This window comes from Oncorhynchus keta, chromosome 22, assembly GCF_023373465.1.
Source record: "Oncorhynchus keta strain PuntledgeMale-10-30-2019 chromosome 22, Oket_V2, whole genome shotgun sequence".
In the NCBI taxonomy this organism is placed as follows: domain Eukaryota; kingdom Metazoa; phylum Chordata; class Actinopteri; order Salmoniformes; family Salmonidae; genus Oncorhynchus; species Oncorhynchus keta.
The window spans coordinates 20,228,033-20,252,367 of NC_068442.1; the positions used below are offsets into that span (position 1 = coordinate 20,228,033).

The 24,335-nt window shown below is 45.7% G+C and overlaps 1 protein-coding gene across 1 annotated transcript in view; it reads right to left on the reverse strand.

Annotated features, from left to right (window-relative positions):
• Positions 1-20,349, reverse strand: part of LOC118401147 (SH3 and multiple ankyrin repeat domains protein 3-like) — a 96,477-nt gene extending 76,128 nt beyond the window's left edge. Inside the window, 1 exon segment of the mRNA XM_035798421.2 lies at positions 19,472-20,349. Within this exon segment, the coding sequence (XP_035654314.2) occupies positions 19,472-19,724 (253 nt within the window). The 5' untranslated portion in view covers positions 19,725-20,349.
• Positions 20,350-24,335: the final 3,986 nt, after the last annotated feature.

Genomic DNA, 24,335 nt, shown 5'->3' on the forward strand with positions numbered 1-24,335 from the left:
TTATTTACTTTTCTGCTCTTTTGCACACCAATATCTCTACCTGTACATGTCCATCTGATCATTTATCACTCCAGTGTTAATCTGAAAAATTGTAATTATTCGCCTACCTCCTCATGCCTTTTGCACACAACTCCCCTTTTTTTCTACTGTGTTATTGACTTGTTAATTGTTTACTCCATGTGTAACTCTGTGTTGTCTGTTCACACTGCTATGCTTTATCTTGGCCAGGTCGCAGTTGCAAATGAGAACTTGTTCTCAACTAGCCTACCTGGTTAAATAAAGGTGAAATAAAAAAATGCTCCACATTTCAGAAAAATTACTTTTTCTCTCATGGCTAACTACAAGGAAGTTTGAAAAGACTGGTTGAGTGGGTGGGGAGTTTATATTCATGAGCTTGCCTTGACTGACAGCTCTTTGAAATGTCTATGTTAAGAAACTTGGATGCAGTGAGCAGTTTTGCAGAAAAATCATCTCAAGCAAATGTAGTGATACACAAAGCAAATCAAGCTAAATTGAAATTGCAGAAGCTTGGTTTCCATCCAATTGGCCACAGATTTTAATATGAATATTGTAGAATATGTGCATTTTCCTACCAGTGGTATGTTTCCACCAAATGGATTTGTTGCAGATAAAAAAATGTTTTTTGTGTGTGATAACGTAGTGCACACAACATATATTATTTTGCTTAAGTTTTATGTACCATATAAAAATCTAAAGTTCAATGTGATTTCATCGCATTTTTAACTCTACCACTAGTTTTGTCACAAAAACTGTTTCTTTAAATAGAAAATATGCCTTCTCTGGTCTTGTACCCGAGCTCTAGCCAACAGATCGCAGATACAGTGCGTGTAGGATGTGCGAGTTGTCTGAATGAGATTATTATGGATAAAAGCGCTAATATTTTTATTTGTCAAGCATGGATCATCATGTCACCAGATAAGACCCTTGATATTTCTTGGAAAGGAGCATCAAGCTCATTCCCCGAGTCGCAGTGGGAGGACCACAAGGCATTTCCACTGCAATTTCTCGCATGATTTGTATGGACAGAAATATCACACTATGTCGAACAACAAATCGATTGTCAGCATTTATAAAATCGTACCGGGCAGAACTTGTTTCCATCAGCCTGGTCGTGACTTTTTCCAAGCATCAGGTAAATCATCCGCATGGAATGGTTGGATGGAAACCTGATAAGAAATGTACATTTATTTTATACACTGCTCAAAAAAATAAAGGGAACACTAAAATAACACATCCTAGATCTGAATGAATGAAATATTCGTATTAAATACTTTTTTCTTTACATAGTTGAATGTGCTGACAACAAACCACACAAAAATGATCAATGGAAATCAAATTTATCAACCCATGGAGGTCTGGATTTGGAGTCACACTCAAAATTAAAGTGGAAAACCACACTACAGGCGGATCCGACTTTGATGTAATGTCCGTAAAAGAAGGCAAAATGAGGCTCAGTAGTGTGTGTGGCCTCCACGTGCCTGTATGACCTCCCTACAATGCCTGGGCATGGTCTGGGATGGTCTCCTGAGGGATCTCCTCCCAGACCTGGACTAAAGCATCTGCCAACTCCTGGGCAGTCTGTGGTGCAATGTGGCGTTGGTGGATGGAGCAAGACATGATGTCCCAGATGTGCTCAATTGGATTCAGGTCTGGGGAACGGGCGGGCCAGTCCATAGCATCAATGCCTTCCTCTTACAGGAACTGCTGACACACTCCAGCCACATGAGGTCTAGCATTGTCTTGCATTAGGAGGAACCCAGGGCCAACCACACCAGCATATGGCCTCACAAGGGGTCTGAGGATCTCATCTCGGTACCTAGTGGCAGTCAGGCTACCTCTGGCGAGCACATGTTAGGGCTGTGCGGCCCCCTCAAAGAAATGCCACCCACACCATGACTGACCCACCGCCAAACTAGTCATGCTGGAGGATGTTGCAGGCAGCAGAACGTTCTCCACGGCGTCTCCAGACTGTCACGTCTGTCACATGTGCTCAGTGTGAACCTGCTTTCATCTGTGAAGAGCACAGGGCGCCAGTGGCGAATTTGCCATTCTTTGTGTTCTCTGGCAAATGCCAAACGTCCTGCACGGTGTTGGGCTGTAAGCACAACCCCAACCCGTGGACGTCGGACCCTCATACCACCCTCATGGAGTCTGTTTCTGACCGTTTGAGCAGACACATGCACATTTGTGGCCTGCTGGAGGTAATTTTGCAGGGCTCTGGCAGTGCTCCTCCTGCTCCTCCTTGCACAAAGGCGGAGGTAGCAGTCCTGCTGCTGGGTTGTTGCCCTCCTTCGGCCTCCTCCACATCTCCTGATGTACTGGCCTGTTTCCTGGTAGCGCCCCCATACTCTAGACTCTACGCTGACAGACACAGCAAACCTTCTGCCACATCTCGCATTGATGTGCCATCCTGGATGAGCTGCACTACCTGAGCCACTTGTGTGGGTTGTAGACTCCATCTCATGCTACCACTAGTGTGAAAGCACCGCCAGCATTCAAAAGTGACCAAAACATCAGCCAGGAAGCATAGGAACTGAGAAGTGTTCTGTGGTCCCCACCTGCAGAACCACTCCTTTATTGGGGCTGTCTTGCTAAATGCCTATAATTTCCACCTGAAATTGATTGTCAATCAGTGTTGCTTCCTAAGTAGACAGTTTGATTTCACAGAAGTGTGATTGACTTGGAGTTACATTGTGTTGTTTAAGTGTTCCCTTTATTTTTTTGAGCAGTGTAAATTTCACGGTCGGCATGTCTCTTGTGATGCGGTTCACAGCAGCACTGACAGATGTGTTGACATGACAACTGTGTCAGAGTTTTGAACGACCCTTCCCCCTCTTTTGTTCCATGACGTCCACAAGACACAGATGAAAGGGGAAACATCTTTGCCATAGATGAATAGTGTAAACTTTTAATTATATTTGCTGACACCCTACAGTCAAATTTTGGCACCAGTAGAGTAGCTATATAGCTATATAATCCACGCTCCTCTGCAAACGTGTTCTCCGATGTACCTTTTTAAACAAGGTAATAGAATATCATGTTACCGTTGGTGCATTAAAATAAGAGTTAGGGTGATGTCACCCTATCCCCTTAATAATCGTGTCTTCTGAATCAAAGTGTTTGACATGGGGGAGGGGACCAGTAACTTTATGATCGCACTTTATCAATGTAAAAGCAACAGACATTTTTCATACTTTGGTCATCATACTTTGAGCTGGTTTCATCACAATATCAAATATTACTGTTATGTTATTTGGTGGGTCATGAATAGGTTATCAGAACAATTCTATGCAGGTGGGTGGAATGGTGGGGAAAAATCTGTCCTGATGTCGGGTATTGGGTGGGGCTCGGAAATGATGTGGCCGGCGCGGGGCGGGTACAAAAAAATGGACCCGTACAGGACTCTACCTAATAGTGTAAAACAGTGTAAAGCTACACTAGCCAAACAGTTAACAATCAACACCTCAGCAGGACTTAGATCAGCCACACACTGGACAACACCAGCTACAGTACTACTACAGCACCACTGGACAACACCAGCTACAGAACTACAGCACCACTGGACAACACCAGCTACAATACTACAGCACCACTGGACAACACCAGCTACAGTTCTACAGCACCACTGGACAACACCAGCTACAGTACTACAGCACCACTGGACAACACCAGCTACAGTACTACAGCACCACTGGACAACACCAGCTACAATACTACAGCACCACTGGACAACACCAGCTACAGTACTACAGCACCACTGGACAACACCAGCTACAATACTACAGCACCACTGGACAACACCAGCTACAGTACTACGGCACCACTGGACAACACCAGCTACAGTACTACAGCACCACTGGACAACACCAGCTACAATACTACAGCACCACTGGACAACACCAGCTACAGTACTACAGCACCACTGGACAACACCAGCTACAGTACTACTACAGCACCACTGGACAACACCAGCTACAATACTACAGCACCACTGGACAACACCAGCTACAGTACTACTACAGCACCACTGGACAACACCAGCTACAATACTACAGCACCACTGGACAACACCAGCTACAGTACTACAGCACCACTGGACAACACCAGCTACAATACTACAGCACCACTGGACAACACCAGCTACAGTACTACAGCACCACTGGACAACACCAGCTACAGTACTACAGCACCACTGGACAACACCAGCTACAGTACTACAGCACCACTGGACAACACCAGCTACAGTACGACAGCACCACTGGACAACACCAGCTACAGTACTACAGCACCACTGGACAACAACAGCTACAGTACTACAGCACCACTGGACAACAACAGCTACAGTACTACAGCACCACAGCACCACTGGACAACAACAGCTACAGTACTACAGCACCACAGCACCACTGGACAACAACAGCTACAGTACTACAGCACCACAGCACCACTGGACAACAACAGCTACAGTACTACAGCACCACAGCACCACTGGACAACAACAGCTACAGTACTACAGCACCACAGCACCACTGGACAACAACAGCTACAGTACTACAGCACCACAGCACCACTGGACAACAACAGCTACAGTACTACAGCACCACAGCACCACTGGACAACAACAGCTACAGTACTACAGCACCACAGCACCACTGGACAACAACAGCTACAGTACTACAGCACCACAGCACCACTGGACAACAACAGCTACAGTACTACAGCACCACAGCACCACTGGACAACAACAGCTACAGTACTACAGCACCACAGCACCACTGGACAACAACAGCTACAGTACTACAGCACCACAGCACCACTGGACAACAACAGCTACAGTACTACAGCACCACTGGCTTCATACCTGCATTAACTGATCATAGTTCCCATCATATTCTATGGGAAGAGTTTCTTGTAGGGAACTCAGAGTCACTCCACCTCTGAGAGTCAGTGGGTTCTCCAGTCATTCCACCTCTGAGAGTCAGTGGGTTCTCCAGTCATTCCACCTCTGAGAGTCAGTGGGTTCTCCAGTCATTCCACCTCTGAGAGTCAGTGGGTTCTCCAGTCATTCCACCTCTGAGAGTCAGTGGGTTCTCCAGTCATTCCACCTCTGAGAGTCAGTGGGTTCTCCAGTCATTCCACCTCTGAGAGTCAGTGGGTTCTCCAGTCATTCCACCTCTGAGAGTCAGTGGGTTCTCCAGTCATTCCACCTCTGAGAGTCAGTGGGTTCTCCAGTCATTCCACCTCTGAGAGTCAGTGGGTTCTCCAGTCATTCCACCTCTGAGAGTCAGTGGGTTCTCCAGTCATTCCACCGCAGCAATAGACTCTGTGTGAGCTGGATAAGTATTGTTCCACAATCCACAAAACATTTTCTGTGGCAGACATGGACAGGCCTAATTAAACATTAATACAGTAATCATGCGCAGGGGATGGATAAAGAAAGAGGGGGAGAGAGAGAACGAAAGACAAAGACAAATAGAGGGGTGGTGAGAGAGGAGAGAATGAAAAGGAGCACAAGAGGGAGGGATACAAAAGCAGAGGAATAATCCTAATCAAAACACAAACAATCGTTGGAAGGTGATGCATTTGAGAGTGGTGTGGATACATGTCTGTATGTATTTCTTTGTCAGTATAGTATGTAAGTGTAGTACTGAGTGATTGTGTGTGTTTCAAATTTCAAGTTGCACAACTGCAGTGAAATGCCTTTCTTGCAAGCTCTTTCCCAACAATGCAGCAATCAATATCGGTATACTATAAAATTAAAAAAAGTCAAGTAGAAGAAAAAAACACAAGAAATAGAAATGAAAACACAAGAATAAGTAAGCTACAGTACAGTATATACAGGGTCAGTAGCTATATATAGGGTCAGTTCCAGGGTCAGTAGCTATATATAGGGTCAGTTCCAGGGTCATTGCCAATACAATATTTACAATGTGCAGGGATACTGGAGAGGTACGGTTAGATATGTGTAGGGATAAGGTGACTAGGCATCAGCATATATGATAAACAGAGTAGCAGCAGTGTATATGATGATTGTATGTAAGTGTGTGTGCATGTGTGTAAAGTCAATATGAATGTGTGTATGTTGGAGTGTCATTGTGCATAGAGCGAGAGAGTGTAAATAATCAGTGCAAAAAATAACATTGAAAGGTCAATTCAGATGGTCCGTGTTGCCATTTAGTTAACTTTTTAGCAGTCTTATGTCTTGGGGATAGAAGCTTTTCAGGAGCCTGTTGCTGTCAGACGTGTTGCTCCGGTATCGCTTGCCGAGCGGAAGTAGAGAGTCTATGGCTTGGGTGGCTGGAGTCTTAAACAATTTTCTGGGCCTTCCTTTCACATCCCCTGATATAGATGTCCTGGATGACGGGGAGCTCAGCTCCAGTGATGTACTGGGCTGACCGCACCACCCTCTGTAGCGCCATGCGATCGAGACCAAGCTGTGATGCAGCCAGTCAAGATGCTCTCAATGGTGTAGCTGTAGAACTGTTTGAGGATTTGAGGGCCCATGCCAAATATATTGATGGGGAAGAGCCACTGTCACGCCTTCTTCACAACTGTTAATGTATGTTTGGACAATTTTAAGTCCTCAGAGATTTGGACACCGAGGAACTTAGTGTGTGTGCAAGCGTGCGTGTGTGTGCTGAACAAAGTGTGTGTCGGTGTCCCGTCTGAGGTTGCCTGCGGTTGAGTCAGTCACGATGCCTGGTCCAGAAATAGCATCAGTGGCAATGCAGAGCTATTTATACTCCACACACACTCTGCCCTGCCTTCAAGCTCCACTGTATCCCCACTGTGTGTGTGTGTGTGTGTGTGTGTGTGTGTGTGTGTGTGTGTGTGTGTGTGTGTGTGTGTGTGTGTGTGTGTGTGTGTGTGTGTGTGTGTGTGTGTGTGTGTGTGTGTGTGACGACCGACTGAGCTCATTTTAATTTCAGCCTAGCCTCGCTCTACTGCTCAAAGCTGAGTCATTCACACACACATCAATATTTCCTCTCCCCCCCATACACACATTAAACTTGATTCTCTCTACCTCTCGCTCTCTCTCATACTATTACCACTATACATGCTCCCAAAGACAAGTTGTCCAGCTTTTTTCTTCTCTTAACATCTCTCTCTCTCTCTCTCTCTCTCTCTCTCTCTCTCTCTCTCTCTCTCTCTCTCTCTCTCTCTCTCTCTCTCTCTCTCTCTCTCTCTCTCTCTCTCTCTCTCTCTCTCTCTCTCTCTCTCTCTCTCTCTCTCTCACTTGCACACAAGAGAGAAAGGTGACAAGAGACTTACTGAGTGGGGTTGTTAAAAAACTCTCCTCTCTCCTGCAGAAACACACAACAAAGGAACCAGCAGAGAGCTGAGACACTGGGAGATGGCCATCTGCCGATATGCATTCACACAGAGAGAGAGCCAGCAGCATACCACCCTGCATTCCACTGCTGGCCTGTTTCTGAAGCTAAGCAGGGTTGGTCCTTGTCAGTCACTGGATTGGAGACCAGATGCTGCTGGAAGTGGTGTTGGAGGGCCAATAGGAGGCACTCTTTCCTCTGGTCTAAAAAAAAATATCCCAGTGCCCCAGTGCAGTGGTTGGGGACATTGCCCTGTGTAGGGTCCTGTCTTTCATATGGGCCATTATACAGGTGTCCTGACTCTGTGGTCACTAAAGATCCCATGGCATTTATTGTAAGAGTAGGGGTGTTAACCCCAGTGTTCTGGCCATCATGGTCACCTAATCATCCTCAGCTTCCAATGGTCTCATTCATCCCCCTTCCTCTCCCCTGTAACTATTCCCCAGGTTGTTGCTGTAAATAAGAATGTGTTCAGTCAACTTACCTGGTAAAATGAGGGTGTATGTGTGCTGTAAGAATACTAATAACAAATTAGATGTATATACACAGTAATGTATCATTACAAACAGAAAATATTACAGATGTGTGGAGCTGCTGTGGGTGGCCAGCAGGCATATGATTTTGTGTGTATGTACAGGGAGAATTCCAATATCCAAAGTGCAGTTAATAGATTTGGAGCCCTCCACGCTTTACTGAACCTCTTTTCAACATGCTTTAATAGAGAGAGAGCAGACACACAAACACAAACATTTGGGATGCAAGTCTCAAGGATATTCAACTATATATCCCAGAATGCAGTGAACATCATTTGTTAATTAATTGCCAGATAAAGCAGTGTATATGACACTAATAGCTCTCATCTTACCACAAGTATAGGAGAAGGAGAAGGAGAAGGAGAAGAGAGGAGGAATAGAAAGAGATATATTAGAGGTGAGGAGAGTGAAGGGGGAATGAAGAAACAATGGAGGAGCGGAGTAGACCCCAGAGGCACAGAGGAGTTTAGATGAAGGAGGGAGTGAATAAGTGAATGGAGGGAAGGATAGTCACGCTTCCCTGAGACTGGGGCCCTGTTTGTTTGTGTGTGTGTGTGTGTGTGTGTGTGTGTCAGAGAGGGCTGGGGAGTGGCGCAGTCCCTTCCTCATCTGTATTCAACACAAACCCACAGTAAGGGAGGGAAAGAGAGAGTGAGTGATAAGACGATTCAGTCGAAGAAGAGAGAGTGTATGAAAAAGGGAGCTTTATATATATATATTAATGACAGCGAAGTCAGGTATAGAATGAGAGCAGGTGGAGCAGAAGGAGGGACTGGCAGGTAGCCTAGTGGGTAAGAGTGTTGGGCCAGTAAACAAAAGGCCACTGGTTCAAATCCTGAGCAAACTAGGTGAAAAATATGTCATTGTGCCCTTGAGCAAGACACTTAACCTTTACTGCTCCTGTAAGTCCCTCTGGATAAGAGCATCTGCGTAATGACTAAGGTGTGAGAGTAGTGGGGGAGGAAAACTCCAACTATGACTCAGAGGGATCCCAACCTTGAAGGGATAAGCAAAACTCTTTGGGTTTCATTCTCTCCCTCTATTTAATTTATTCTCTTTCTTCTTCTCCTTCTCCCCATTTCTATAGGCCCCCAGGTGAAGACAAAAATAGACCAGGCGGGGTACCTAATAACTCTTACCTTTCCTGTCTATTGTTCACCTTAATACACTCACAAGCTCATTCGATGTGGGTGTACCTTCTTGCTGCACAGCCTGGCTGTGGATTTATTTTTAAATGAACCCCTTCATAAGGTCAGGTTTAAAAGACCAGGGTTTGATAGAGATTGAGTGTTGAGTGATTACGTATTGACCGTTAATATCATTGACAGAATGTTTGTTGATCAGTCATAGATCTGTGTGTGTGTGTGTGAATGTGTGTGTGTGGTTGTTAGTAGGTGTTGATTAATGGTGTTTATTCCGTGATACAGGACCTTAATGAGCAAGACCGTTGCCCACAGTAAACACACATACTGAAATTGACTGTCAGTAATAGTGATGGGGCAAAAATCGATACATTTACATATCAGGATTTTATTTTTGACCACATATCGCAATATTATTTTTGAACACATTTCGCAATATTATTTTTGACCACATATCGCAATATTATTTTTGAACACATTTCGCAATATTATTTTTGCGCTAGTCAGCTGTACCTGCACCAAAACTCCAGTATTTTAAAATAGTGAGCCAATTAGCTTTCTGTACGTTTATTTCCTTGACTGAATAAAACTAGTTCTCATGGCTTCATCTTGTCCCTCTGCAGCAGACATACGGTGAGCAATATGTTTGGAACATCAAATCGTAGTACATATAGAATTGTGAGAATCGCAACACATCGTATCAGCACATGTGTGACGTGTGTGTGTGCATCTCATACACATATTCAATGATACACAGTGTCACAGTAACAGTGGCAGGTCAGGGCTGACACAGGGCAAGACCATACGGAGACACTACAGGATCTCACAGTCCCACTGTGTCCATCTGGCGGGTAGGAGCGTTGGGCCAGAAACCGAAAGGTTGCTGGATCAAATCCTGAGCTGACAAGGTAAAAATCTGTTGTTCTGACCCTGAACAAGGCAGTTAACCCACTGTTCCCTGGGTGCAGATGCCGTGGGGGGTGTCGATTAAGGAAGCCCCCCGCACTTCTCTGATTCAGAGGGGTTGGGTTAAATGCAGAAGACACATTTCAGTTGAATGCATTCTGTTGTAGAACTGACTAGGTATCCCCTGTCCTTGATACGGCTCACTATCTGGGCATGAATACACACACAGCAGGCACTGAGGCTTAAACAAGGTAGAGTTCACCCTCTGACAAAACTAGGTAGAGTACACCCTCTGACAAAACTAGGTAGAGTACACCCTCTGACAAAACTAGGTAGAGTACACCCTCTGACAAAACTAGGTAGAGTACACCCTCTGACAAAACTAGGTAGAGTACACCCTCTGACAAAACTAGTACACCCTCTGACAAAACTAGGTAGAGTACACCCTCTGACAAAACTAGGTAGAGTACACCCTCTGACAAAACTAGGTAGAGTACACCCTCTGACAAAACTAGGTAGAGTACACCCTCTGACAAAACTAGGTAGAGTACACCCTCTGACAAAACTAGGTAGAGTACACCCTCTGACAAAACTAGGTAGAGGACACCCTCTGACAAAACTAGTACACCCTCTGACAAAACTAGGTAGAGTACACCCTCTGACAAAACTAGGTACACCCTCTGACAAAACTAGTACACCCTCTGACAAAACTAGGTAGAGTACACCCTCTGACAAAACTAGGTAGAGTACACCCTCTGACAAAACTAGGTAGAGGACACCCTCTGACAAAACTAGTACACCCTCTGACAAAACTAGGTAGAGTACACCCTCTGACAAAACTAGTACACCCTCTGACAAAACTAGGTAGAGTACACCCCCTGACAAAACTAGGTAGAGTACACCCTCTGACAAAACTAGGTAGAGTACACCCTCTGACAAAACTAGTACACCCTCTGACAAAACTAGGTAGAGTACACCCTCTGACAAAACTAGGTAGAGTACACCCTCTGACAAAACTAGTACACCCTCTGACAAAACTAGGTAGAGGACACCCTCTGACAAAACTAGGTAGAGGACACCCTCTGACAAAACTAGGTAGAGTACACCCTCTGAAGGAACACATGTGAAATGCAAGGATCCAGACACACACACACACACACACACACACACACACACACACACACACACACACACACACACACACACACACACACACACACACACACACACACACACACACACACACACACACACACACACACACAAACTGTACACTGTACACACAAGCACACTCTGTACAAACACACACACAAACTGTACACTCTGCACACACACACACTGTACACTCTGTACAAACACACAAACTGTACACTCTGTACAAACACACACAATCTGTACCTAATGGTTATGGAGCAATCCTGTATGTCAGGAAGCTTTCACTCTAGTTCCTGATCTGTATTCGTAATAATTATTGACTGCTGGTTCTGCTGTGTTTGTTATTAGCTGTGTATGTGTATGTGTATGTGTATGTGTATGTGTATGTGTATGTGTATGTGTATGTGTATGTGTATGTGTATGTGTATTTGTATGTGTATGTGTGTGTGTGTGTGTGATAGAGGGACAGATGGTGTGGTCTGCAGGGTGCAGGTGTGGGCGTGGCCGGGTTCTTGCTACCTACTGCGTCTCTGATTGGACAGCTGTCACACTCTCGTCCTTCCCCCAGGCCACTGACCCAACTGACCCAACTGACACACACACACACACACACACACACACACACACACACACACACACACACACACACACACACACACACACACACACACACACACACACACACACACACACACACACACACACACACACACACACACACACACACAAATCTTAATAAGGTCTTAATAAACTTTATCCCCTCAGGTCACTATGACCACTCTACCCTGTCACTTTATAATTTCTCTAGAGGCACACACACAATCACACACACACAATCACACATTCTCCGATCCTTACTCCCTACCACCCCCTTCTCAGGTCTCATAATGCAGGATGAATTGCTTCCTAGTATGAGAGAGGAAGTGTGGATGTTGTAGCCGTCATAAACTGTATGTGACAGGTTTCAGATCGAAGATCTATTTCAAAATGAGTACATTACAATGGACTACATTTTTGGAGAACACGCTTGAAAATACACTACCCACTATAATCTGACTGTATACTGGCCATTCAATGTCACCAACAGTGTCAAAAGCAGAGGTAGGTAGGCCTATAAGTAACTTTTGAGGTTATACAATCCAAATGTTCTTCTTTATGTTAGGATTTTAAAAAACTTATACATGTGCTTTTGTTATTCATGAAAATTGAGTATTTAACTTTTGCTCTGTTGTGTTCAGCACCTGTTGCTTGGTTACAGACAGTTGCATTCTGGTCTCAGAAACAGCTACATCTGTGTCCTCAAAATTGGAATACAACACTGGGTGTGTGTGTGTGCGTGTGTGCGCGTGTGTGCGTGTCATCACAATGCTGCATTCAAATAATCTATTGTGCATCTCTGAGAGCCCATTACAGCACTCAGTCCTAGGCTTACAACACACCCTCACCCACACACACACACAGATTTGGGCCTCATGATAGAGAAGCCCTAAGCAATAAAGGGCCCAGGTTTACCAAGCATTAGCACCAGTGGAAGGTTTGAGCCTGGAATTGTATATCTGCAGTAATGGTTAAATCACACTTAATTCCCCTTCAGATCATTAGTAATGCCTTTTTTTTTGTCCGTGTGTGTGTGTGTGTCTACCGGCTTGTGTGTGTGTGCTCCAAGTATCCTCTACTGGCCATAGCAATGTTAATATTCCACACACACTGGGCGCGGCCTGAGACCATTAATCATGTTTGTGAATGTCTAATCTCAATGTTATTTGTGCCGGTTAGATTTTCATGGCTGTCTGGAAGATTTACAATGGCATGCAGACGAGAGGTGTGTGTGCTTGTGTGTGTGTGTGTTGAGAAGTAATAACTTTTAATGAAATATGTTGGTGTGTGTTTGTACTTTATGTGTGTTAAGATGGTACAATGTGTGAGGTGAGTGTAGGGCTGTTACGGTGACCATTTTACTGGCATTCATGTGTCATGACCACTGTTAAATTCCACGTGACCGTGGAGTCATGGTCATTAGGCTTCTCCAAAACTGCGCTCTGATGCCACTGATGGTCATTAGTAGCCTACCAAACTTCGTAACGGCCTATGGCTTCGATAATGGCCTGGTACTCAGCACTCTAATCAATCTGACATTAATGTAAATGCATTCAAAAAATCTAATCAAACACTACTTGAGAGCCCATAAACCCATGTTGCGCAAGATTTCTATAGGCTATGCAGCTGCGTGAGAAAACAGAGTTTTGATGACCTCTATTAAAAAGAGGAGGATCCCATCAGCTTTCTATAGGCGAACTCTACTATATATATTTCTAAGCATTCCTAATATTAAGCACATTGCTTCGCTTTACAACCGGAGTAGCCTGCCTGCCTGGCGGGCATGAAAATGAACCGCGGAGAAAGTGTCCTCCGTTCGTTATTTAAGTGGATATGGGTTACATGCATTTTTTCCCCCTGTCCCTGTTCCCGACAGGAGCATGATAATGTCCCATTTTATATCCAAACTGATTTCACACAGTATTTAGTATATGTAAAGACAAAATTGAGAAAGGTCTGATGTGTAAGAATATTATCAAGCGCTTGTCAAACTGTGAATGAGAGACTGACTCAGTGTGTGCAGACTGCACAAGGAACAGCAGAGCTCATGCCTTTCATGCCACTTTTTTCAAATCATCATTAGAGTTGAATCATGCAGCTTTAGAATGAATAATTTGTTATTTATATATATATATATATATATATATATATATATATATATATATATATATATATATATATATATATATATATAGCCTAATGTTTGTATCACAACTAAAGTGTCATACATAACTGTAAATGAAGCATATAGGAGGGCCTGCTTATTTGTTAACCGCTCAACACAGAATGGCCACGTGTTCACTCCCTCAGATCGCTTGGGGAAATATCCTTTCTAATTTATTCAGCTATGTTCAATTGTATTCTTCTTACTATTTATTGTGATGGCCTAGGCTATGTTAAATGGATTTATTAGACTTTAAAATGTAGATGTTCCAAAGGTCTGCATCAGTGGCTTGTAGGCTGTGTGGAAGCTAAGAGATACTAAACGTGCTTATGTTAATTAAAGGTCAGTTACCGTGAGACCGGCAGTTATTTGCATGACAATCCCCAGCTGACAAAATGTCATGACCGCCACAGCCCTAGGTGAGTGCATGTGTTTGTGTGTGTGTGTGCGTGCGTGTGAATGAGTGTGTGCTCTAAGGGCTTGACCACGTTTCAGGAGAAGTGTTTCTAGCCGTTTCCATAGTGACAGCAAGTGGCCTATCGAGAGGTGTTCATCCTGGTGATGCTATCTGAGTACATCAGAGAGGAGAGAGAGAGAGAGAGGTGGAGGGAATGGAAGGCCCCCTGGGGTATTGTCAACACTAACATATCCAATGGATCGAGACCCCCGCCACACACACATACAGTGGTGGAGGTACACACACATATAGGAAGGCTACAATAGACTATCTGTGCATCAGTGGGCTATTGTCACTATCCTTCTGTCGACTAAATTATGGAGAGGAATGGAATTTACCTAGCTATTCTTCATCAGATTGGGAGTCAGCTACACGAGGGAAGATACAATACATATAAAAGAGTAACAACAGGTGAAAGACAATAAAACCAAGACAGACAATGAAAGCTAGAAAATGTGACATTGTGGACTATGCAAAAACTACACTGAAGGATGTACAACAACGCCTAAACATTAAGGACCGGTTTTCAGGACACAGATGAAGCCTAGTTGTGGAATAAACTTAATCTGTGACCAGGAAACCATCTCTAAGGGTTTCTATTGTACAGTAGATATCCCAGGGTTATACAGCTGTGTTTACCTTCCGATCCCTGAAAAACACCGTTCTCTACAGGACAGAGAGAAAGACAAGACCACATTAATGCATACAATCTGTTGTATTACAGCCCTGGTCTAAGGACTACATAAAATACCAGCTCAACTGAACCTATACACCAAATACCTGACTAGGTTAACCTAGCCACAATACTAATCCACAGGGTGCAGGCTAGCTAGCTACAGTATGCTAACAAACACACAGTAGGCTATGAGAGGAGAGTTAGAATGCAGGCCTGCTGGTTTCACCGACTCTCAGTTCCTCATACAGGTGTTCCTCTGTTGTCACAGGATAAAGGGATGGAAAAGTGACAAGAGAAGAATATGGGTATGACACAAGGGAGAAGAGCTGTGACTGAGTTAATGGAGGTTCAACAACAAAGTATGTCAGGGACACCATCCTACAAAACCAGGCTCTTACAAATAAAGCTGGTTGAAGTAGGACGTTGATGTTGAAAATGTATAGTACTCTTACTACCTTCTCATTGTAAAAGATAGAAGGCAACCTTCTTTATTCTTACAAAGGATGTGGTTGGTGGGGGGATTCTCCCTATCCTTTCATGGCATACCGTCACATCTACTGGCCATGTGCTCTGGCTTCTGTCAAAGTTTTTCTCCCCAAGAATATGGCACGGCACGGTGGAGAAGCTTAATCTCTTGCCCTCTCCTCTTTTCTCCTTCCTCCCCTCACCTCCTCTCTTCCCCCAGTGTAAATGAGGCCTGTAACTATTAGCAACTCATCCATTCATGAATGCAGATGAGATGGAATGTATTATGTATCAAAGTGGAGATCATCCATCCACAGAGACGGCCTCTCCCAGTCCCAAACCCCCTCTATGCCTCTCCCAGTCCCAAACCCCTCTATGCCTCTCCCAGTCCCAAACCCCCTCTATGCCTCTCCCAGTCCCAAACCCCCTCTATGCCTCTCCCAGTCCCAAACCCCCTCTATGCCTCTCCCAGTCCCAAACCCCCTCTATGCCTCTCCCAGTCCCAAACCCCCTCTATGCCTCTCCCAGTCCCAAACCCCTCTATGCCTCTCCCAGTCCCAAACCCCTCTATGCCTCTCCCAGTCCCCTCTATGCCTCTCCCAGTCCCAAACCCCCTCTATGCCTCTCCCAGTCCCAACCCCCTCTATGCCTCTCCCAGTCCCAAACCCCTCTATGCCTCTCCCAGTCCCAACCCCCTCTATGCCTCTCCCAGTCCCAAACCCCCTCTATGCCTCTCCCAGTCCCAAACCCCCCTATGCCTCTCCCAGTCCCAAACCCCTCTATGCCTCTCCCAGTCCCAACCCCCTCTATGCCTCTCCCAGTCCCAAACCCCCTCTATGCCTCTCCCAGTCCCAACCCCTCTATGCCTCTCCCAGTCCCAACCCCTCTATGCCTCTCCCAGTCCCAAACCCCCTCTATGCCTCTCCCAGTCCCAAACCCCCATGCCTCTCCCAGTCCCCCTCTATGCCTCTCCCAGTCCCAAACCCCCTCTATGCCTCTCCCAGTCCCAAACCCCCTCTATGCCTCTCCCAGTCCCAAACCCCCTCTATGCCTCTCCCAGTCCCAAACCCCCTATATGCCTCTCCCAGTCCCAACCCCCTCTATGCCTCTCCCAGTCCCAACCCCCTCTATGCCTCTCCCAGTCCCAAACCCCTCTATGCCTCTCCCAGTCCCAAACCCCCTCTATGCCTCTCCCAGTCCCTCTCTATGCCTCTCCCAGTCCCAAACCCCTCTATGCCTCTCCCAGTCCCAAACCCCTATATGCCTCTCCCAGTCCCAAACCCCTCTATGCCTCTCCCAGTCCCAAACCCCTCTATGCCTCTCCCAGTCCCAAACCCCTCTATGCCTCCCAGTCCCAACCCCTCTATGCCTCTCCCAGTCCCAACCCCCTCTATGCCTCTCCCAGTCCCAAACCCCCTCTATGCCTCTCCCAGTCCCAAACCCCCTCTATGCACTGTGAGGCGGACTGGTCACTGCAGGCTAGGAACAACAAGACCAGATGGGAACTAGCAAAACTGAAGAGTGAAAAAATATATTTTTGCCTTCTAATTGGCATTCGATACAGCTTATACCCATGAACTACAGTGGACAGGGAAGTGGAAAGTACAGTTTGTCATGTTGGTTAGTATCAGACAACACTGCCAGATGACTCGGTTGGCTTGAGTGTGGTGCTGGCAACCTCAACGTTGTAGGTTCAATTCTAGCATGAGCCACATGACTGTAATCATAAGTGAGAGCATATGCCACGTATATCGTCATGTTTTTCATTCACACCTGCTGTATTCAGCATAGCGTCCACTGGCGTGAACATTTCATATAGCCTTGCCATGGTAGGACTGGTGTTCCATTAACATGGACACCATAAATCAAATCAATCAAATCAAATTTTATTTGTCACATACACATGGTTAGCAGATGTTAATGCGAGTGTAGCGAAATGCTTGTGCTTCTAGTTCCGACAATGCAGTGATAACCAACAAGTAATCTAACTAACAATTCCAAAACTACTGTCTTAGTGTCCATTTCTCAGTACCGTCATGGAACACCATGTTTTAGACACAATATACACTATTACTTCTGACGTTTGTGGTTTACGAATAACCTTGAACAATGCATGGTAAGGAGGACAAATGCATAACATTGTGTGTAGGTGTGTGTGTTCGTTCCTCTGAAATGGAAAGTTCTGTGGGTGATAACATCTGTGTCAACGTTATACATATCAGTTCTCATATCAGACTGGGTCACTGAGTTCCTCTATTCATAGTCATGACTCACGACGCAGTTGTTTGGCACAACATCTGCCTAGGTATCATAAACAACAACACTTTTCATCTCACGCACGCACGCACGCACGCACGCACGCACGCACGCACGCACGCACGCACGCACGCACGCACGCACGCACACACACACACACACACACACACACACACACACACACACACACACACACACACACACACACACACACACACACACACACACACACACACACACACACACACACACAGGGTGGGAGTGTATCGGACCATATAGCAAAGGGGTAAGTGTGGCATCCGTGCCTGTCGGGAAGAGGTGTATGTGTCTAAGAGCCTGTAGGAGACTAAACAGGGACAAACATTTCATCCTGTCGACATGCATAGAAGAGGGAAGATAAACTACGTCGCACTCAGGAAGAATCACTCTGAAGAGGAAGTACGAAGTGAGTGTATGCTCTTGCCCAAACTTTATTTAACCCCTAACCCCTATGCACTTGTTGAGATCTGTCAGGCTTTAAGAGGTGTAAGTGTAAAAGGACATCACACTGCTTGCTTAGCATGTACCGCTTCCTCCTGAATCATCTCACACCCAGGCTCAAACCCACGACCTCTGCCTCGCAAACACACGTGACTGCCCTCCTGAAACATTATACCCAGTCGCTAGCTATTCGGCAGCGCAGACACTTCAGGCTGAGGAGTGAGTTTCACAGATCTTCATCTGCTACATAAGCAATATGGTGACACATTCAGTGGAGCTGTTACCATATTGCCTCCACCTATATAAAATCCTATCAAATGTGCATAAGGGGTAGGAGTCAATTTGGGATTGGGCAATAGAGGACCATGCACTTACATAGGCAGCAACTGATGTAGAATACACACACTCCCTCCTCAACCAACAACCAAGCACTAGAGTTGTCTGGGGAAGGAGAGGGGTGGGTTTGGATATAGAGGTGATTGGGAGAGAGAGAGACGGGCTGACAGTCATGTTGAAGAATGTTGTAGCATTTTACCTTCTAGGTCATTAGAGTCGTAGTCTGGAGTGAGGCATGGATGGAGAACAGAAGACACACACATGACACCGTAACCACAGCACCATTAGGATTATGAGGCAGAATATATAGACATCCTGTTGGGCTGAATCCTAGCTCGAGATATGCACACGTAACACTTAACTCAAAATCATTACGGCATTTTATGCATAGACATCACACGTTAGTTAGGATTCAACCCATGACAATGCTGGTGAAGTAGCACCAAAACAGAGAAACATTGTTCATGTCAGACTGACTTTGACAACACTTCAGATGCATTAGATGACAAATGTACCACTTTCCAGTGGTGAAGTGACATTACAGAGGCATGAATGGAACGAAAACAGTGGAGTGTCCTTTATCTATGTACTGTACTGCATAATGTATGCATGACCCATCCTTTTAGTGTTGTACTGCCTCTACAGTTAAACACACCTTCTGTCACATCCATTTACACCTGTGACAAGAGTGACACACTATTGTGATGGCTGACCTTGCCTGAGACTACAGACTAGACCCAGACTTACTCAGCACATAGTTATCACATTCTATAGACGCAATAAAAGTTTGTGATCCCAAGGCAAGTTTCTGGTGTCCTAGTGGTTTCCTGGTTTCCTAGAATGAGATATGTCATCTTTCTAGGTTCCTTCCCAAATCTGAGACCTGTCGAGTTTCACAATACACCTGTCAAAAGAGGTCAAACCACTTTATGAACAGTCATAGTGTACTAACCTTTGACTCTCTCGCCACGGTTCAGCTGGATCTCTCCCTCGCCCTGTGGCGTGTACGGTTTGACCACAATGAAGGTGCGTCCCGGCACGGCACTGTAGAGTTTCCGCTTGGGCCCGCTGGCACCGGTAATAGCAGGGGGGGTGTGGGTGGGGGGGCTGGGGTCCCGCTGTACCGTGCCCGGGCTGTAAACAAACACATAGGTTACAGTGGTGATGCCAGGCAGCTGGTAGCTGAAGCCTGTGGTCACCGACATGGTCGGGTCGCCAAGGGGACAGTAACCCAGCAACAACCTGACAGTTGTTACAGTGACAGGTTGTAAGATAAGTGCCACTGTCTGTCCAATCGGCCAACAGTCAAAGGTCCCAAAGCAAACCCTGAAGGAAAGTCATGGGACGAGAGATCGCTCTTCCTACCCTCCACCTCTAAATCCTTCTGTCTTTTCCTCTGTTACAGCAAACACAAAGTCCCCCTGTCCCCCTTCCTTCACCCCTCTTTTCCTCTCCTCCTCGTCCTCTCCAAGGCAGGAGCAGTAGTGTTAACGGTTAGAGGTAACGGAATCTTCCCCGTTGCTGTCTCTCAGATCCGTCTGGCAGTCCCCCTGAGTCACACATATCCTGAGCTCCCGCTCCCACCGAACAGCCCTCCAGAGAGGGGGAGAGAGCTCCCCAGCTTCCAGTGCTCCAGGCTGGGCTACAGATCCACCTAGTCCCCTGGCTCTGGAGGTCCAGGTCCTGCTGTGGAGGAGAGGGAGAGAGGCTGGCTCTACACCCCGACCAAGACTCCTTCTCCTGGGAGTCCCTCTCCGCTCCCCTCCACCCCTCACACACACACACGCCCACTCACACACACTCACACACACACTGGCGACGATGCTGCTGCTAGCCCTGCTGCTGTTACCGCTACTGCGCTTGGAGGCTCCCCTCCCCTCTGACGACTCACACACACTCACACACACACAGCTCTCTCTGAGCATTCTAACCAACACACATACTCTCCCAGACACACACACACAGGCAGGCTGCCCTCTCCGCTGCTGCTAATGCTACATCTCCGCAAGCACAACATACGCCAGCGACACCATGTCACAAACACACTGAACCGACATATACACGCACACACACGCCCCCGGGCACCATTGATCTCCTCCTGCCTGTCTGCCTGCGTGTGTGTGTGTGCATGTGCCACTGATACCCGGGACAGGTTGGTGCGTGAGTGGGGGGGGCAGGAATGAAGCACTTGCCCATTTGGCTTAATTGTCGCTGGCACTCCACCTCCTCTTCGCCTTGAATCACTTTATCTTTTTCCCCCTTTCTGCCTCCATCTCTCTCTCTCCATTCCTTCCATTTCTCTGATGGAGGTGGCTGGTGAATTCTAATAGAGCCAAATCACAGCTTCTCCTGGTCTTCATTCATCACTACTGCTGCAGCATTGTGTGTGTGTGTGTGTGTGTGTGTGTGTGTGTGTGTGTGTGTGTGTGTGTGGACCACACTGCTGCCTGTTTGTCTGTGTCCTCAACACTCACTCTCCCATCCTTCTAACAGCTGCTTTTCTCCTTACTTCCTCCACCCCTCTCCCCTTCTCTCTGTTCTCTCTTTGTTCCTGCAAAACCATGGAAACTATACAGTGATTCAAATATCAATGTGTTTTTACATTGCCTCTGTGTGTTAATGTATGTGTGTCTGTGTTTACATGTGTGTACATTATGGGTATCACGTCAAGTGTGTCTGTGAGTACACCACTCATTCTCTATCTACCCCTTCCCTCTCTCCTCTCTCCCTCCCTCTCTGTCTGTGCCATATCAATCACTCGGAACCCTTATTTCATTCGTTCATTCTCCACTCTCCATCTTTCCCCCTCCCTTCTGTTTATCGCTTCCTTAAGAGGAAAGGAGGAAAGAGGCTGGGATGGCTGCCTGCCGCATGTTAATGTTTGAGCCCAGGACACTCCACCCTCCGCAAGCTGGACACAACACAGAGAGGGAGGGAGTGAGGGATGGATGGAAGGGTGGAGCGAGGGAGCAAGAGAGGAGAGCAGAGAGATGGATGGAGGAAGGAGGAGAGAGAGAGGGGGTGGGTAAAAGGGGAGAAAGAGCGAGGGACAAGAGAGCTGAAAGGAGCAGCTAGAGTGGGCAGGAGAGACAGGGATACAGGCAGATTGAGATGAAGAGAGATATGAGGCTAAAAGAGGACAGAATAGGGTAAACAAGGATATAGGGATTCTGCTTTAATTAAGCCTAAAGCTAAACTAATTCAGCTTCAGTTTGTGGATACAAATCCCAAATCACATAATTCTGTACATACATTCACATTCATTTACTATTGCCATCAATTTTATAACAGACAATAAAACTACATATCTCAATGTTGCTACAAGCTGGTCTGGAACATCCATATTTGCACCGACACATGCGCACGCACGCACGCACGCACGCACACACACACACACACACACACACACACACACACACACACACACACACACACACACACACACACACACACACACACAGAGCTGTAATGGTATGTGAGATGGTCTGACCTCTGTGGTGGCAGTTGTCCTGATTGCTCCTTGCAGGTGGTCTGGAGGAGGATGTTGCTGATGTGTGTATGTGTCCCTGTACACTCCAGATTGATCTCTCTTCCTCCCCTTTAATGAACTGTGTTTATAATGCCACGATGGCCCCCTCTCATTGTGTGCGCGTGTGTGTGTCTGTTTCCTAGGACACCGCTTCTGTAACCGTGGTAACTGTCTATACCAGAAAAGAGAAAATACACTACATGCTCGTCGAACATCTCATTCCAAAATCATGGGCATTAATATGGAGCTGGTCTCCCCTTTGCATCTATAACACCCTCCACTCTTCTGGGAAGGCTTTCCATTCTTGATGTTGGAACGTTGCTGCGGGGACTTGCTTCCATTCAGCCACAAGCATTAGTGAGATCAGGCACTGATGTTAGGCAATTAGGCCTGGCTCGCAGTCGGCATTCCAATTCATCCAAAAAGTGTTCGATGGGCTTGAGGTCAGGGCTCTGTGCAGGCCAGTCAAGTTCTTCCACACAGATCTCAACAAACTATTTCTGTATGGTATTCACTTTTTGCACGGGGTCATTTTCATGCTGAAACTGGAAATGGCCTTCCCCAAATTGTTGGCACAATGTTGGAAGCACAGAATCATCTAGAATGCCATTGTATGCTGTAGCATTAAGATTTCCCTTCACTGTAACTAAGGGGCCTAGCCCGTAACATGTTAAACAGCCCATCCACCAAACTTTACAGTTGGCACCAATGTTCCCGCTAAGCTGCGTGCATAAGTGGCATTCACTTCCCCGGGACTGCCATGCAGAAGAAATATCAGCACATGCAGAGAAGCACGAGATTGAACATCACTCAACTATCTAGTTTTCCATTTTAGCTAACGCTATCAACGTTTACCTTTACTGTGGGAATTGTAATCGAATCAACGGAATATTAGCCACTTTCAAAGCAAAACTAACTACGCAAGACTTAATTGATAGAATAGCGCCGGAGGAGATGGCTGCTGTTTCTGCCACCGTCTCTTAGGACAGAAAAGAGATTCTGGATACCAAAACAGCGATTATTCCAGAGTTGCCACTTTCAGGGAGCGGACGCTTATAAGAAATCCCGGACGACTGTGTGATCACGCTCTTCGTAGCCGATGTGAGTAAGTCCGTTAAACTGGTCAACATTCACAAGGCCGCAGGGCCAGACGGATTACCAAGGCAGGAGCTATTCCTCCTGGGGTCCAGCAAAATTAGGCAGTTTTTAAATGTTTATAAAATATTACAATATGCCCCCTTGAGCCCAGACGTCACATTAGTTGTCATGGACCACCCTTTTCTACTGAAACGTATAAGACCCACTCCTGATGAAGTTCACACCAGACCATGCAATCCCTGGTGTAAACTAAGGTTGCAAATGGTTGAATTTCTAAGACCAAAACATGCCGGGTGACGCTGGTGTGTGAAGTAGTTTAAACTACAACTCTACCAAAGGGCAAGACTATACCACATGGAGCATTGGCTACACGGCTGGAAATGGTTCAACTCTGAGACTATTGATCCCTACAGAATAAGAGCAAATCTTAGACATATAATTACTAGTCTGCAGCTAGAAATGACGTAAACCTAGGATGAGAATACAGACAAACGCCAAAACATCTATTCTATGAGAACATTTCCGAATGGTACTCTAAAGTATCCAATCTAACAACCACAAAATAGTTTGATCTTTGGGGAAACGCAACCAGAGAGAGCCTGATGAACTCTCCAGCAGACGGACCGGATTCCAACAGAGAAGACAATAATGACATACGGGCGTAAATATAAATTGCAATTTATTTTCATATGAACGGTTGTTCATGTAAAGTATTAGCAATTTCTATGAGTGTACTAATCCTCTGAGTTTCGTGCTCTTGAACCACTCTCCCCTTTCTTTTGTCTACCAAGCTGTCATATCGGTTTCGTTCGCTAGGGACTTTTCTTTGTATCATGTAGCAACCCAATCTATAATATCTACTGTTTGTTTGTTATGTATTTCTGTGATTTGATTAGTTAGTAAATAAATAATTAAGCCAATTTGTATATCGCTGATTCAAAATTTATGCTAGGGTTTGTGCAGATAACAATCATTTTACGACATTCAGATGAGACGGATAGAAGGTAAATAATAATTAGTGACTGACTGCAATTGATATAAAAGATCTTCAGATCTTTAAGAGTGGATTTGCGAGATAGCTGCTCTATATAAACTAATGCTTCCGTGGTGCCCCGGATTCCTAATGAGTTAGTTATATGCCTGATTATTTTTTGTATTGTATTGTAGAAATGTGGTAGTAGAGTAGTGG